Source organism: Labrus mixtus, chromosome 1, assembly GCF_963584025.1.
Source record: "Labrus mixtus chromosome 1, fLabMix1.1, whole genome shotgun sequence".
In the NCBI taxonomy this organism is placed as follows: Eukaryota; Metazoa; Chordata; class Actinopteri; order Labriformes; family Labridae; genus Labrus; species Labrus mixtus.
Window position 1 is genome coordinate 11,598,373 of NC_083612.1, and position 17,469 is coordinate 11,615,841.

Here is a 17,469-nt window from a genome sequence, read left to right on the forward strand (position 1 = left end):
ATAACACAACGTAGATTATACTCACCAAAACAATTGCAATGTCCCCACCAAATGTAGACCATGAACTTCCCAGACTGTGTCTTTGGTGCAAGTTTAATCAATGACACAATGTTCGGTACACTTGTGATTTCTGAAACCAAGGGGTTAGCATTAATAGGGCACACTTTCATGCTACACAAGCAATTCAAGTTTATGTATAGAGCACCATTCATACATGGGACAACTAAGTGATTAATATAGTTTAAAAAACTAAGCATTAAGAACATTGCTAAGCAGAAATAAGACTTTAAAATGCCATCCAGCCATCCATAGATCCAGCCCTCCATACGTTTACTTCTGCTTATCCAAGGTCGGGTCACGGTGGCATGCAGGCTAAAAAAGTCAGCCCAGACTTCCCTCTCCCCAGCAACGTTTTCCAATTCCTCCTGGGGGATTTCGAGGCATTCCCAGGCCAGATCTTATATATAATCCCTCCAACACTCTGGGTACTCCAGGGTCTCCTTGCATTTCAGCGTGCCCCAAAAACTTTCAAAGGGAGGCGCACAGGAGGCATCCTAATCAGATGCCCGAACCACCTCAACTGGGTCCTTTAGATGAAAAGGTATAGCGGTTCTACTCTGAGCTCTGGAGGGAACTCATCTTGGCCACTTGTATCTGCGATCTTATTCTTTCAGTTTCAACCCACAGCTCATGACCATAGGTGAGGGTTGGAACAAAGATTAACCGGTAAATGGAAAGCTTTCCCTTCAGACTCAGTTCCCTCTTCACCACGATGGTCGATCTCATGGTTCATTTCACCCTCACTTGTGAACAAGACCCAGAGATACTTAAACCTCTTCACTTGAGGCGAAGACACATTCCCCACCCAGAGGGAGCAATCTACCGTTTCCTGGCAGAGAACCATGGCCTTGGAGGTGCTGACCCGCATCCCACCCGATGTGTACTCAGCTGCTTGAGGTCCCTGTCTGAAGAAGCCAATAAAACAACATCATCTGCAAAAGAGTTAAAATGTCAAATATTAAAATATAAGCCCAACAATTGATTATTTTAATATTTCATCACATTTAAACTTATAAATGCAAACAACACTCCTGCTTAAGCCTCAGTATTTTACTCCTAGGATCACTATCGAACACATATTATTTAGAAATGCCTTTTCAACTACTCATTTGCCCTTACTTGTTTGTGTAGGCTATCAACCCTACTCCTACTACCCCCAGAGTGTTAAAATAAACATTGTTTATCAAGCCCTCACTCTTTATATATTCAAGAGGGATTTGAACTTCACACGTTACTGCATTCACACAATTCTTTTTTTTTTATGTAACAACAGAATATCTCTTTTCAGACCAAAATGTGAAAAAACCTGCAGCTCATATGACATGTATATGTTAGAAATAGTTTTTGTGAAGCACAACCCCTCTTTCTCCCCTTGCTAAATTTGGCCTTAAAGCAGCTCCTACAGCAAGAAGGGGATTTTAGCATAAAGAATAGAAATAGGTTCATAAGAACAAATTTAGCTGGACGATAATGAGGAGTGTTAACCCTACTGCAAAGGGAGGAATCTCTTAGTTCCCCAAAACACCAGTCCTGGACATTTTATCAAGTTAAGTACCTTATTATACTGTAGATATTAAAATTCTGCAAGCAGTTCTCAAAATACAATTATCTCTGTGCCAGATACTGCACATCACTTCTCACCACTCAGTTTGGGTTAGCTTCATTACAGCTCTTGGCATGTACAAGAAATAAGCAGAAACCTAATTATACATTCAGATGTTTTAACCATTTAGAATTTCAGGATGGGTTAGTTTGTGCAACAATGATCTTGCAAAACATGTTTCCTTCTTCCACATTCGGCCCTCGGGTGCAATTTCTGTGCATTGCACCCAAAGCTGCAGTTAGAGTGATTTTTTCCCTCTTTGCAGGGTGTTGATGTTTAATGCTTTGGGCAACTTTCTTCCAGCCAATTGAATTGTCATGAAATCAATAATCAGAAAACTGTTCTGCAGACTTTTCCCTGCATTTCTGCATGCTTGGTGGAGATGACCCATGTGTCTGGAAACAGCTCATGTAGTCTGGCTATCATCCTCCCTTGGGCACACTTTGATGTCTATTCACTCCAGGCGAGCTAGGCTGGCATCTATCTTGGCCCCGGGCCCTGAGCCAGCACACTGGGCAGGCAGGCCAGAGGTTGGTTCAGATTTGGAAAAGTGTTGCTGTTGAATTAATCTATTCTTCAGGGGGGGAAACATCATCTACATAAAAATGCTCAACTTTACAAAGAGAATCAAGTCAACAGGGGAGGCATTAAGTATTTCTGGAAAGATTTGATGGAGCAAGTGTTTATAGTTTTAATGAGTTGCCCACAGGTGGAGGTCATGGACCCTAATAATGACACTTTGTATGATGGGGGATTTGTCTTGGCAGCAGCTCTAGGGTGAGATCTCTTGAAGCAAGTGCAATAATAGGGCTGCTCTTGCCCAGCACCTTTCTTTGGGCTTTAGCAAAAAATTGGATTGTACTTTGAGAAGTAACATTATGTGACATGTGCACACAAGTAAAAAGGAGCTGTTTTGATGGATATATTCATTGTTGTTGTCATATCACCTGGGGGAATTTTTCACATAGAAAGGATTTTGGACGAGTCCTTTAGAGTCCAGTAGCTTGTCAGCGATCTCATGAAGTACGTCTTTATGTCAACAAACAATGTGATTCAGAAAAAAATGTCTTCATTTTTATTTGGCATAAAAATGTAGGAATGCTATGGGATCGCCATATTCACTTGGAGATATTATTATTTCAATCAGGAGAGACTTAATTAAGAATGAACAACTATTTATTTAACATTTAGGAAATAAATGTGAAAAGTCTTTGGGGATTCGACTCCATCATGACACTTCATGTACTCGGAGGGGTAATGAAGCCGACAGCAGGATAGGATACCCCCCTTTGGAGCCTAGACACTGGTGGTAGTGTTGTGAGAATGCAGGATATGATGAGGAGTGGGTTTCTGAGGCTGTATCTGAGCTCTGCTGAGCTGGAATGGAGGGGGGAGGAGGGCCGCAGCAATTGCACTGAAATGACAAACTGACTGTGGAAGAGAGAGAACAGATTTTAAAATTTGACCGTGGCAGGATGATTGGTTGAGCGAGGTTGTGGAAGAATCAGGTAGGATTATTACTTAAAGAGTCAAGGCCCAAAATCAGCTGATCACCATCAGGGAGATGGTGGAAGTGAGAGGGAGTGACTAAGTTGAATGAAGAAATGTAATAAAAGTGTGAGAGAATATAACCAGTTTTCCTGCTTGAAGTTACGCTCAGCTCCATAACTACAAAAGCCTCCTAGCTGCATTTCACCCAGTGTTACCAAAGAGCACGTTTGGTGAATTGGGTTGTTTATGGTGCCAAGTAATTATGAAAGAGTGGAGAGAAATCACCAAAAATATCTCAAGTTTGTCTAAAGTCTACTTAAAACAGTAAATAAGCACGTTCTGTTTTTTGGATTTGTGGAAAAGCAATTTTTTATTACCCTCAATGGACTTCTTTAGAAGAGCAAGAACTCGATCAGAGAAAAACAGGCTCTCAAGGAACTTTGCTCTTAATTAAACGTACTAAGACGAGTACAAAACAAAGGCTTAAAAAATGTCCAACCATGAAAGAATTTCTGCTGAGCGGGGTGATGGATGATACTGAATATTTCAAGCATGCTTTAACGATGATTTGAATTTCATGACACTAAACGGGAAAACCACAGCTCACTGTGGGCTTGTTAACTTTACATCCAGGGTCTGCTTTGGAAAATGGCCAAAGTGTGTGTTTAGGGATTTCTGAAATCCAAAACTCAAACTGAAAATTAATCCAAACTGTAAACTTTTTCATAAGCCTGCTCTCAGATGGCAATAAAAGGCTTGTTAAAATGTGTGGAGTGAGCTTTTTTCACCCTGTTTTGTTGACAGGGGTGCAGGGGGACTTTATGATTAATGGTACAAATCATTGAATTCAAGAGGATATCGCAAGAGAGAGAACAAAGGAGCTTATTTAAGCTGGGTTTCTTTTTTGTATTTTTAACTGAACAATTTTCACATAATATGAGTTTATCTGAAGGGACTATATATTCTCTATTGTCAAGAGCAGTTGCTGGCTCCGTTCAATATTCTAAATGTACATGAAGTGAAGCGTGGGACTGGAGAGGGAGGGGGAGAAACATCTCCTCTGCGACAGGAGGAAACGGGGTTTATGGAAATGCAGTGTTAATTACCTCCTTCAAGCATAATTTAAAGAGAAGCTATCACTCCCTTTGAGTCCACGTTTTTCTTAGAAGTCTGGAAATTACTGTTCAGCTCATAACAAATAAAAAATATCTTGGAGGGCTTGTTGGGCGATCAGAGACTTCACTAATCTATAATTACCCATCAGGCAGGTGCTGAGGCGCCATCTGAACCCGGTTTGCTCGTCTGCCTGTACCCTCGTTATGGTTTCAGATTGTTATGGGCTATGAGATGTTTTCAGGCATCAACAACATTTTACACCTCCTTCATTATTTGATAATTTTCACTTCATTACACTATAGTGCTTTGACGTTGCTTTACAGTATTCTCCAATGACTGGCATAGTTACAGAAGCTTTTTACCTTTTTCCTTCAAGGAACTAGCAACCTTGGAAAAAAACCTGGATATATTTGGAAACATGTACAGTTCAAAGCGAGTGTATGCAGTATGTTTACCTCCCCCGGTCTGTTGTTGGCTCTTTGAAATAGTTCTTATTTTGGAGTTTGTTTTCCTGGAAAGACAAACTTTTGCATATTGCATGACCGTGTGTCTACTGTTTCTCTTTCAGTCGCTGAAAAACGATGACTCAGTGGCCAAGAAGGATGTGCAGAGGATTCTGGAGCTCAGCCACAAACAGAGGTAAAGTGAGGCAACATGAATGACTTTGTCACAAGTCACCTACAGTATCATGCTGCCTATAAATGTCATCTTAATGCAGGTCAGGGATTTATAATAACCATCAGTTATGGCTGATGAATAAATCAAATCCAAAGCATCCTCAGCTTCACCTCTAATGAAGTCTAATGTAACGTTACATTATGTTAATTCATATTCAAACCTGAGAACACTTTGATTTGAATCTTAAATAATCTCTATAGAGTGGAAAAAAGTAAGGAGCTTTTTTAGGCACTAAGTCTTACTTTCAATCAGACAATGTTACATGACTCAGAGATGGAGTTTTTTTTTTGTACTACTCATACAGCCATGAAACTCTCCAACTTGAGTCAGCTGTACCAATGATGAACAAAGGTACAAGAAAATAGCTGGTTCATGGCTAAAACAAAAGTCAGAGTTAAAAGCTTTCTTATGTAAGAATTACAGAGTAGATGTATTCCGAGGTGCATTTCTACAAGAACCAAGCGAAGGTAAGATTTACCTTGGATTATAACGTTACCAAGGAGGGTTATTTCTGTCAAAGTCTCAGTAAATCGGAGTGGTTGGGACTGTGTGTGTGTGTGTGTGTGTGTGTGTGTGTGTGTGTGTGTGTGTGTGTGTGTGTGTGTGTGTGTGTGTGTGTGTGTGTGTGTGTGTGTGTGTGTGTGTGTGTGTGTGTGTGTGTGTGTGTGTGTGTGCGTGCGTGTGTGTGCGTGTGTGTGCGCGCACGCGCGATCTTTCTCTTTAACTTTATTTGTCTCCTAAGGGCGTTTGGCCTCGCACCAAGACATAGAAACAAGACAATAAAATAGCACAGCTCCTACATACGGGATGTCAAAGGAGGTCATGGCATGGTTCAGACTCGGGGAAAAACAACAGTGCTCCCAAGTCGACCTTTTCCAATCATTGTATTGGATGCAAATACTTTATAAAGAACCTTATACCAGGACATCAATTACATTACATTCTCAATATAACATATGTCAGTACAATCCAACGACCTTTAGGGAACCTTTTCTAAATGTTTTCATGTCGAGTATCCCTAATCTAACACTATTCTTAAAGGCTCTCTGGAATTATGGAATTAAGGAATTATTCACAACCCTTGACCAGTGTTTTCATGCATTCTTTGGCCATGTTACTGATTACAACTAAAGAATGGAAATAATGTGACAATAAATTGCTGTAACCCTCTCAAGCAGGGTTGGGCAATTTCAAAACACAACACATTTCTAAACATAAAAAAGGAAAACGACAAAATGTCCCAAGTTTCAAATTCCAAGGTCTGACGATATTTAATTGACAGTTGTCTGGCAAAAAGAAACAACTCCACAACTGTCATCACATTCACTCGGGGGTAAATACTGATTGGTAAACAGAAAATAGTGACATCACCTTTTTGCAATGGACTCAAGCCCAGTTCAAGTCGGTGAGATGAGCGATCCCATGTCATATCATTCATAATGTGTTGTACCTAGGGATAGAACAGTGTTTTCTTATAAGACGCTAATTGAAAAAATCTGCTTTCAACACTTTGAAATAATGGTTCACTCACTATTATTGATGCTGGTTGTTCTAAGGGGTTGCCCAGTCTACTAATAAAAAGGCAGTATACACAAAAGCAGCTGGGTAATTCATAATCCAATCATAAAACCTTCTTGTATATCCAAAAAGAATGGCCCTTCCTCATTTCTATGAAAAATCCCCTCAAACATCAGGCACTTCATCTTCTCGCGAAGCGATCTGTAAAAGTGTTTACCTAGAGTGCTTTACCTGTTAGGGTTGTCTGATTAATGTTGTGTGTAACGAGACTTTTAATGATTAGGAGTCATTTGTGGCCTTCATGCTCTCTGAAAATGTCAGCCAGATTGAAGTCCTGCCCTCCTGTGCGCTGTATCCCAATAGCCAATCAATAGCCCATCACCACCGCCCATGGCAGCTCTCACATGTCATCAAGCTAAAACACCATAAAGCTGCAGATGCTCGCCTCCATGTTGCCTAGCTAGCATTTGTGGGGTGCTGTTTTTCCAAAGTGTTATTAATCCATCTTTGGAGTTCCATGTCTGTCAAGTCTGATTACCGGCTGACTGCATCACGGGCCATTCAGACAGGTGATTCATTGCAAGTCATTTATTTTTGACAACTCTTAACAGGGGTTTGATTGCTTTCTGGAAAATAATATTGCTACAAACTGTAATGCAACAAAAATAAGGCGAAACACACCATGAGCAGACAGTAAAAAAATGCTATTTTTTAAGAATTTAAAAATAGTAACAATTAATTCAGGAAAGATTGAAATGCTGTCAGCCTATTTGTGCTCACTTGTCAAATAATCACAACCCTGTGCTTCTTGGAATGACAATCTCTTATTTCTACTCTGCCCTTTTCTGTCAGTTTGGCCAGTGTTGATCTTGTTTATGCAAAATGTTTCCAAGTCTTGGATGCAGGCGATAGGAATATCAATGAAATGCCAAAGCAAGGGTGGTTGCCTGGTCGCCGTGGAGAAAAATGTGTGCTAGGCTGAACTTATGCCAAGAGACAAGACCATTGGCATATGAAATGTAAGAGTATCTGGCTGTTGAGCAGTGAGATCCTTTCCACACAGACATCGAGGGTTGCTGTATTCCCTTCAAAGACCGCTGCCCGACTACAGCCGCGTCACGTACTCTTAAACTTACAGCCAGGCTTGGAAACAGTAAATAGACTGTTACCTTAAATTTAACTGGGCTGCTGTGTGAGGTGATTTCGACAAGCTTTTTTGAATCCACTGACCCACATCACTTGCCCACTTGATTCATAATTCAGTGTGCATTGCTGTTATCTCTGCACAGGAGCATCAAACGATACTGAAATACCAATTGCACTCTAATGCATTCACATTTATGTAATGAATGCAGAACCAGTCTTCATACAGCATTCATAAAATATGTGTGGAGCGTTACAAATTCTTATAGGCTCCTACATAATGCAACACAATTAATTTTTACACACTATATTTTCTTCATAAATTATGTTATTGACCTCAAATCTCGTCCAGTTTTCCATTTGGGATGTATTTGTCTTGGTGTGTTTGTTAAACTATGCATTATGTTGTGAGAAACCAGCCATTTGTATGAAATGTTAGCTGCAGCTCATCCTTTGAATTAAACAGGGCAACATAAAAGATTAAAAGATGAACCCAAAGAAGCCCTGCAGGGGGAAATGTGACAAAACTCTGTTCAATGTAACTAGAAGGGACACTTAGCTAGCATTTAAGCTGGGAATACTGTACAAACACCTCACCTTGTGAATATTGGCATAAGGGCGTCATGCCTAATGCTTTGGCCACTCTGCCTTCCTGAACAGTAAGTCCCACATATAAATTTAGCATCTTGCACATCTGGTGGTACTTGTTGACATCACCAGCAGAAGAATAAATTTTACCACAGTTTCAATGTCATCAATCAATCAATCATTGTTTGTATAGCTACAATTCATAACAAGTGTTATCTCGAGACGCTTTACAAAAGAGCATATTGGATAATATGCAGGCAAGATTTCTCCTTTGTATTCCTCGCGAATTCCTGTTTTCCACACTTCCTTGCAGCTGAGGTGGAGGTCGGAGCAGGCCGTGCATGAATGAGGACGGCGGTGGTTGTGGGGACAAGACAGTCCGATGATGGTGGCTGGGCGTCGCGCGGTGGTCGGGACAACACAGTCAGATAGTGGTGGGAAACTAAATGAAGAAATATGGGACTTGAAGGAGCAGTTCCACATAAAAACGCTGCAGCTGAGCCTCTGTCTGTGTGCATATGTAGAGGAAGCCGATATGGAAAGGAAAGGGTGGCATTTGCATATGACGGAAAAGTGACATACAATTCTGATATTTAAAGAACTAATGAAATTTCCTTCATTTGTTCTGGAAAATCCCCCAATATAAAATCACAACGTTTATTCAGCATTTCTTTTTTACAAACTGCCTTTCAGAATAATACAAAATCTGTGTGATTACATCCACTTTTACTCTTAATATCTTTTCATGCAGCTTACCCTTTGAGTCTCAAAACATTTGCCAACAAAACGGCATGAGCTTGATTTAATCCAATAGAATAGCTTTCTGTTTATTTTTCTTTCAACAGAAGTTAACCTAAGAGTGAATGTGTAAAAATTGCTCAAAGCAGATCACTTTCTGTGCAAAATTTCTCTCAACAGTGTTACATTTAAGAAAGTCATTCTGTGACAGAGCAGTGGAGGCCTGTGAGAGTGTGAGGAGGATGTGCTAACCAAGTGTTTCTCACCTCCCTCTCACTTGACAGAGAAGAGATGAAGACCCTCCAGGCAGCCTTGCAGAAGCAGCTGGATGAGGCAAATGAGAGAGCGGAGAAGCAGCAGGCCACGGTAAGACAGAGCCGACCTGACCATCAACATCCGGCCTTGGCTAACCCGCTCCGTCACCTGTCACACAGGCCCCTCAGTGATTCACGCTCATTACACAGCAGCCCGCTCTCTCGCCTACACGCATCAACACTTAATTCAAAATCTCAGCAATAGCGAGAGAAGCTTTGTGTCCCTCTACTCGCACCCACCCACGCAAAAGTTAATGAGATTGGACTAAGGCGTTATAACCTAAGCGCATGTACTTATCTAGCCCTCCATCTAGCCCTGGCTCTCCAGCTAAAGTATCTGAATTTGTATCTATTCATGATCCTCAATCACTTGGCACTTTGCTTCTGATTCAATTCAAGCAGGTATCTTACACACTGTCTTGCAAATTCAATCAAACACTTGGTAATACAATTTCAAAAAATTTAATCATAAAAAATCAGCCTTGCTCCCTTTTCCATAGCCAAGGCTGATGAGGTGTTTTTTTTTCCAACATGCTTGGAGCATATAACTTTTACTAATACTGTGACACTCTTTTTTCCCCCCATCTTATTTTCCATTAAATATGCCATTCAAAGCTGTTTTAATATTCATTATTTCTATTTTGACACACTTGATGTATTTAATGTATTTATAGTCACATAGTTATTGCTGCATTTCTCATCAGAAAAGTGACAGATTTTTCTTTATGTTGATTTCATGCACTGATGTAAGGTTCGCTATACACCAGTGTATAAACCGGCTGGAAAGAAATAAACAATAGTACAGCAACATTTCAAGTGACATTTTGCCATTTTCGTTAGACCATTAGCAAATCCCAGTCGCATGGTTTTATGGTTTGTGTTTTACATTCATGTTTTGTTAAATGGTATTCATCAACCCTGCCGAGTTCAAGATTAAAAAGAACACCCCTGCAGCATGCAAATGCGACACACGTTTAGCATAACATTGAAATACGGTAGCCGCTTCAGTTTCCTCGTGTCCACATACAATTCAGAAGGAAATCTGTGTGTCGGAAAAGCCCCAGAGAGAATCACCATTGAGACACGGAAGACTCATCTCTTTTTTTAGCAGATTCTATGTGCAGAAACAAAAAGAGGTAAAGTATGTCAATAAGTGGGCAATGAGATCGGGCCTACAGTATATTTACCATTCTGCATGAAGGTTTGACTGTACATTTACTCATTCTGCACAAGAGGAAGTTTCACATATCATGTATTTTATTGCACACAAATTTTCTGTCTCAGAGAAGGAATATAATTGCTGCCGTAGCATTTAGTTCAAAGCCAGCGCATCCTCACAGAGACGATACATGGACATCAATCAATCCATCAAACTTTATGACAGACTCGAGGTCCAGAGAACAAACAACAGCATGATACAGAAGTAAAATAAAAGGTCATACTTATTATAGTCTATGGCAAAAGTATTAAAACATGCCTGAAATTAGATGAACCAACTCATTTAGTTTTAGGCATCTCTTTTCAACATACTCAACAGGTAAACATATATCTTGCCTCATCAGCAGATTTCTCGACTTCTAACGATCATTGCATCCCCTGTTTTTTTTTGCATTTGAAATACTAAAATGTTTTTTTTTTACTAAGACTAATTAGGTGAATGTGGCTTTAAATAAACATATTTTGATATTTTGTTTAGAAATTAAACAAATACATCTGCTAAGATACAAGTTTTTCAGTAATTAATTCAATTCAAAGCTTTGGTACCGCTGGAAATATCCCGACATGGTTAAAGTGCATCAACATATATGAAACACATTTTAGACCACATTAGGCAAAAATATCCATTTAAGAGTGAAACAGTACTTCATGCAATGCTTTATTTCCCTACCCACCACTCTTCTTACATTACAAAATCCATTATTGCAGGAGCTGTTGGAGCTGGCAGATTTCTGGAGCACTAAAATGCATTAAATAATGACAAAAATAGAAGCATCCATCACACTGAAATGGAAATGTATAGAAGCAGCTATTCAGCCCCTGTGTTTACTCATTTTAACTAAAAACCTAAATGCTGCAGGAGAATGTTTTTTTAAACCATTGCCAGGGCCTGTGGCAGTGACTGAAGGCACCAACATCAAACCCTGATGTTATCGTGCCCGCTTGGGTATGTGAGTCAACCGGTGAGGCTTAGTTTACAGTTCCCTGGGGTGCATACCTGCTCTGAGGTCACCAGCCCCATGAATCTCCCCCCTTTGTTGCCCTACTATCTCGATGACCTCTCTCAAGGACGCGCAGCTTGCAAAAATACATCCTTCAGAATGAGAAAAAAAGACAGAAAGACGAAAACCTTGAGCTGGCTTTCTCTCACACAGGGAGAATTCATTATTTTATATTTATATATAAATATATATATATACTGTAGCCAGTGGCAGCCAAGGTTTCCCATCTGCAGTTGGTTTCTTGAACCTCTGCCTGGCTGTTAAACTTGAGCAACAGGCCTGCACCAGTTAGACATGCTGAGCTCCTGATATAAGGGTTGCGATAAACTAAGATATCACTCTGACATGATAAGCATATGGTCTATTAAATCAGGCACACAGTGGAAAAATAAAGTCGCAGGAATAAGTGCCTCAGAGGATCGTATGTGCCGCAATCAGAGACTTTGAGATGGAACATTTCTGAACACTTGTTATATTAAACTTTGTCAGACTCCACAGAGATGAAATATATGACAGAGGTTTTTTTTTTATCAGAGTTAACAGTCTTTAAGTCCTGATGGGTGGCCAGTTTAATGTGAAAATCTGGGTTTCATTACAGCAAGGGGGCCCGTGTGCCGCTGTTGGTTTACAAGGAACAGTGTTCGTTTATGATAGGAGACTCAATATATCTTTTGATTGTACACCAACACCACCCATGGCGGTTAAATTAAAGACACTAACTCAAACGCCAACAGTGGTTTTGCCTTCTTGCGCTGGCTTCACTGCACTCATGAAGGAAACATAACCTCTAATGCAAAAAGGCTGCTTTAATTTCTCTCTTTTGTTCATTGTGGTTAATGAGAAAAAAAAACGAAATGCTGCACCAGGATGCTCTTTCTTTCTTTCTGTGAATCTTTGTGTTTTGGGGGCAGTGACTAAACATAACTCTGACATTATCAAGCTCTGCTCTGGGAGGTGACTCATCTTAGTGGTCTAGTTTACCGCTCCTCTGGGGGCTTTGCTAGAAAGTGGGGGTGGGGGGGTGGGGAAATTGGAAACAAAAAAAGTGAGGGGGAACATTGTTTGCTCCTGGTAACATTCGCTCCTGCCTGTTTTAAGCGTACGGTACTGGAGAGAGGAATTGAACTGACAGGCTGAGTCTGGTGATATTTTGAATACTGCCAACAAATGCAGAAACCAACAAATGATATGTTTGCATGCACAGTTAGTTCAAGGTACGTTTACAGCTAGATTCATTGGACTAATGTCCTTTTCCCAGAATACCATTGATTCCCTATGTGGTGTTATGCCACCTTTCAGCTAGTAACTGTTGGACCTTCCTCTGATTGATCTATTACATATATCCACAGTAATTGAACAGCTCCATCCTGAATTTGTCTTCCATCCAAGTACTTTAACAAGTTTAACTCCCTCAGCTGACACAATACAAACCATGTCTCCTCATTTGTCCAAGAATGCGTGGTTCTCACTCTAGCATTCTCCTTGTTGATACATGAGTGAAGGACAAATTTCCCCAATGAGACTATAAAGTATATCCTATCGTATGGTATGGTATCGTATCATACCTTTGTCTTGTAGACTTCCAGGTCAAAGTCTGGGGTTGGGGTATACATGCAAGAGAAAATCGACCCTCAACCGTTTTATCTAGTTGTTTTAATCGGACTTCATTGGATTTAGTATGATTTCAGACGGGCTAACATGAGTACATTTTAAAAGTCCAGTTTTAGTCAGACAACGGCAATGAATCGACTTGTATTCAGCATGTGAACATAGCAAATACATCTATACTAGCAAGTGGTGTTGGTATCCAAATCGTAGACTTTTCTTCTGTTCCAAAGAGCTCCATTGTCATCCAGATACGCTGAACAAATAACACATTTATGAGCTGCACTGTTTAACTGAATGACATGTTTTTTTTATTACCATGAATGTAGGCCCTGAAGTCTGTTACAGAGTCAATCCCTCATACATCAATCTGCAGTTGCAGATCTAATAAATGAACAAAAGTAGATTATTCTCTGACTGAAAACTAGTTCTCAAAAATACTACATCTTCTAGGAGTACATAGTGGATTTATTTTGTGTGAAGTTTGCAATAAACTACAGTAACAAGCTGTTCTTGAAAAATTAAGCCGTCAGTTGTCAAACAGGGCTTTTGGGAAATGCCAACGACAAGTTAGGGACTTGAGTTGGTATTTTAAAACTGGTAAAGTCATCGTCTGTTTCAGCATGTTTTTCCATTTGATGACTCTAACAACAAAATTTTAAAAATGTCCTGACTTTCCCTTAAGAATTGGTGGACAGTAAACCAGATACTGACAGTTTGTTTTGGTTATTGTCATCACCATCACTCTATGCTCCTCAGGTTTAAGCAAACTGCTGAACATCCTCCAGTCTTTGTTCAAAAATATTTGGATCATTGGCTGTGGATCAGTGGTAGAGTCAGTCGACTTTCAACCAGCAGGTTTTGGGTTCCAGCTCCTGCAGCCAGATGTTGATGTATCCGTGGGCAAGACACTTAACCACGTCAGCCCAGTTTACTGTACATAGCATCAGGTGTGACATGCGGTGTAAAAGGCTTTGAGTCGTCAGAAGATTAGAACAGCGCTATACAAGCTCAAGTCACCATCATTCACCATTTACCATTGAGAGGAATATGCTAAATAAAGCTATACAATTAGTATGATTACCTTTCTAACTTGTTTCTTTTTATCATTTTTTTCCTCAGATCAAATTTCTCAAAGTGGAAATGGAGAAAAAGACCAAAATCATTAAGGATTTACAACAAGAGGTGAGTCACCAAAGTTTCATGTAAAGCCGGTGTGGATGAAAAAAAGATTGTTTGTCACGTCATAAGTTCTCTGTACTGTATAGCCAAGAAAAAAGGGGAATTTACTCCAATCTAAGGATCAGGAACACACTTCCTCATCTCATGATTTTTGTTGTTTGGCAAAAGCCGCCTGAAAGTCTCCAGAAACTGAAGGGGTGCTTTCAATCAAAGGTGGACATACGCTGGCAGGAATACATCTATTTTAGTGAGCACTTTGCAAACACTGGAGTGTGCCTTTGATCGTGATTGTGATCACGACTGTCTTGGCTTTTGTTGACTCAGAAATGGATCGCTTCTCTTCTTCTTCTTCTTCTTTCTCTTCTGTGATAGATTTCTTCCCACATGATTGTTGAACATCAGTGCAGAATAGTTTGCCTAAAAAGGAAGTTTTTTCCTCTCTTTGATTCTGAGGGGCTGACACCAAAATCTGGCATTTACTGCTGATGCCTCAGACAGCTGAGAAAAAGAAAAGTTGTGCTGAAGAAATACCATTATAGATGTACTGAAAGTATGTGACACCGCATTATGTACAGTTTGAGCTTGTTATCTGTAGGAGTCGGAAAAAATAATAAAATACACCAACTAAAAAAAAACAAACATCAAAACAACACGGGCCCATTAAGTGCAGCATACTTGAGCTACATCTGCAACAGCGGCCTTTAAAGGTGTTCATACGTTTTATTCTTCCATTGTTGCCTCTGTCTGTCAGCTATGTAACATGAAGACAACGAGAAAGAAAATCTCAGACTGAAACTTCTGCAGCCCAAATGAAAAGGACACCTGCAGTGCTGCCCACTCCACTGAGGTGATGGTAGAGCCTTTATTCAGCGCCAGTCGCTGAACGAGGCAGACAGACTGACTCACATGGACTGACTTTATTCTCACAAGAAATGCTACAACACCTACAAATTTTACCTTGTTTCAACCCTTTTTTCATCGTGTAATGTGTCGCAAAAATGATAGCACCTTGTGGCCAAAGTGGAGTAGATCTTAATAATTATTGTTTTTTCCTTTAATGCCGTTTCAATTTTAAAATCAGACAGACTTTATGAGTGCATGACAATGTCATGTTAGACGATCAGAAAATAGAAAACGATCGTTTTGCTGCAGTGATCTCTGCTGCGGTGTGAAAATTGACTTTTGCCAGATGTTCCAAATTAACTTGACACATGAAACTCTGCACTGGAAGCAGGATGAACACGTGAAATAAAGAACCCAGCTAAACATAATGACATCAGTTTACTGATCTATGTGTTTGAAGGACAAGGATATGTGTTAATTCATTACACAACACTGCAGATCAGAATCAATAGGTTAAAGAGGATCAGGTGAATCTTCTTGCTTTTATTGTTTAGTGTTTTAACATTTTGGGTTTCTATCAAAATCAAAACAGTTAAATTATACCTGGACATTAATATCATACATTTTAGCATGCAGGCATCCCAATTTTTCTAGATTTAATGTTTTCTTTAACAAGATCTTTGACAGTTTTTTCAAATCAGTCACAAAGTTGTTCCAAATGACCATTTCTTTATATTTTCTTACCACAAAGAGCAATGCACTTAAAGATACCTTATAGAGCTTTGGTAGTAATAAAGATTAGGGTGCCTATTTTAAATGTCTTGTGCACAATTGTCTAGATTGCTTCCTCTTCTGATACCAAGATACTTCCTCATTTTTGATACCATGAAGGCGCTGCAGATGGATGCCTCAGTACTCCCTAGTGCTCCTCATCTGTTATTAACCAGTGCACAGTCTTTAATAGAAATACTTAAAAAAGACCAACCTCATGTATATGAATCCATATGTTTGGTAACTACATCATTTAATATCACTTTATTTCAGCATCTGTTGCACTCCTGACCATGGCACTCTGGTCTCATGTAGGCTTGTTTATATTAGTCATTTTATAAAATTTCATTTTTAAGTGTTAATGCTTGTACATACAGAGCTATGCATGAGCTATGGATCAGATTCTTCTCTGCGATTGATTTCTTCCTGCGAGATTGATTGTTTAATATCAGTGCAGAATAGTTTACTTGTGGTGTTGCGTTAAATATGCTGTTTTTCTTAACAGAAAAAGTTGAATACTACTTGAAGATTAATATAATTTAGCATGCAGTTATCCGAATACTAGTATGACTGCATCCTTGTTTTGGTCTTGTGCACAATGAATCTATAGTCACTGAGTTTATGGACTTTTTCTAAAACCAAAACAGCAACAGGCAGACTGAAGCAGACTGTCGCATTGCATTGATTGTAACTTTGCTAAATGTTGCTTTGTGCTCATGATGGATTAATGTTGGGTCTTTGTAGACACTGTAACAATGAGTAAGGTCTTTTACCTGCTCTTTGGAAAGTGTCTTGAGGTAACATTTGTTCTGACTTGGTGCAATATAAATACAAATTGATTGATTGATAAAGAAATACAAATCTGGAAATAAAAATACCACCATGGTTTTCAGGCAATCAATCAAACTTTATTTTTATATCACCTTTTAGACAAATTCAATTGCAGTTCAAAGTGATTTACAAAAGTGCAGAAAAGTGATTGACAAAGGGTAGTTTGAAAAAATAATTTACAGATTAATACACACCAACAAGAGTTTAATAAAATAACAATGAAATACAGATGGATGGCCAAAGTAATAAAAACAAGACATAAAAGCAATAAGATAAAAAAATAATTCACACAATAAACATTTAAAAATGAAGAAGTAGCATTTAAAAAGGTAGCTCTTAAACAAAAAATGAAAGTCTGTGAACGTGAGGTTTAAATTTGTACTTGCATGTTTGACTCTTCAGGGAGTAATCAGAGGTAGCTTCAGAGACTCTTCTTTAATCAGTCAAGTGGTTTTCACAGCAGGAGGCTGCACATGTTGGGGAGATCAGTTTAACAGGCTAAATGACCCATAAAGTAGGCCATGATTTGAATTTTTAATGAACAATTACGGATTCCTTTACTCTTAAACATCTTGATCCTGACAATGAGGTAAGCGAAATGATCTTTGCTCCGATGTTTGTGAAAAGCTCATTACCATAAGTCAATCCTCAATGTTCGCTCTCGTCTCGCCGAAACAAAGAGCTGGGAAATAGTGTTACCAAGGGTTTGACCTGAATTAGAGTAAGCAGGAGTGTAATTGGAGGGAGTTAAAATAACACCAGTAGTTTT

General features: G+C 39.4%; 1 protein-coding gene across 1 annotated transcript in view; it reads left to right on the plus strand.

The window, feature by feature from the left end:
* The window catches only part of luzp2 (leucine zipper protein 2), a 180,516-nt gene that overhangs the window by 94,339 nt on the left and 68,708 nt on the right, over positions 1–17,469 (plus strand). Inside the window, exons 3-5 of the mRNA XM_061064183.1 lie at positions 4,839–4,909; positions 9,220–9,301; positions 14,196–14,258. Coding sequence (XP_060920166.1) covers positions 4,839–4,909; positions 9,220–9,301; positions 14,196–14,258 — 216 coding nt within the window. The remainder of the gene's footprint in view (positions 1–4,838; positions 4,910–9,219; positions 9,302–14,195; positions 14,259–17,469) is intronic.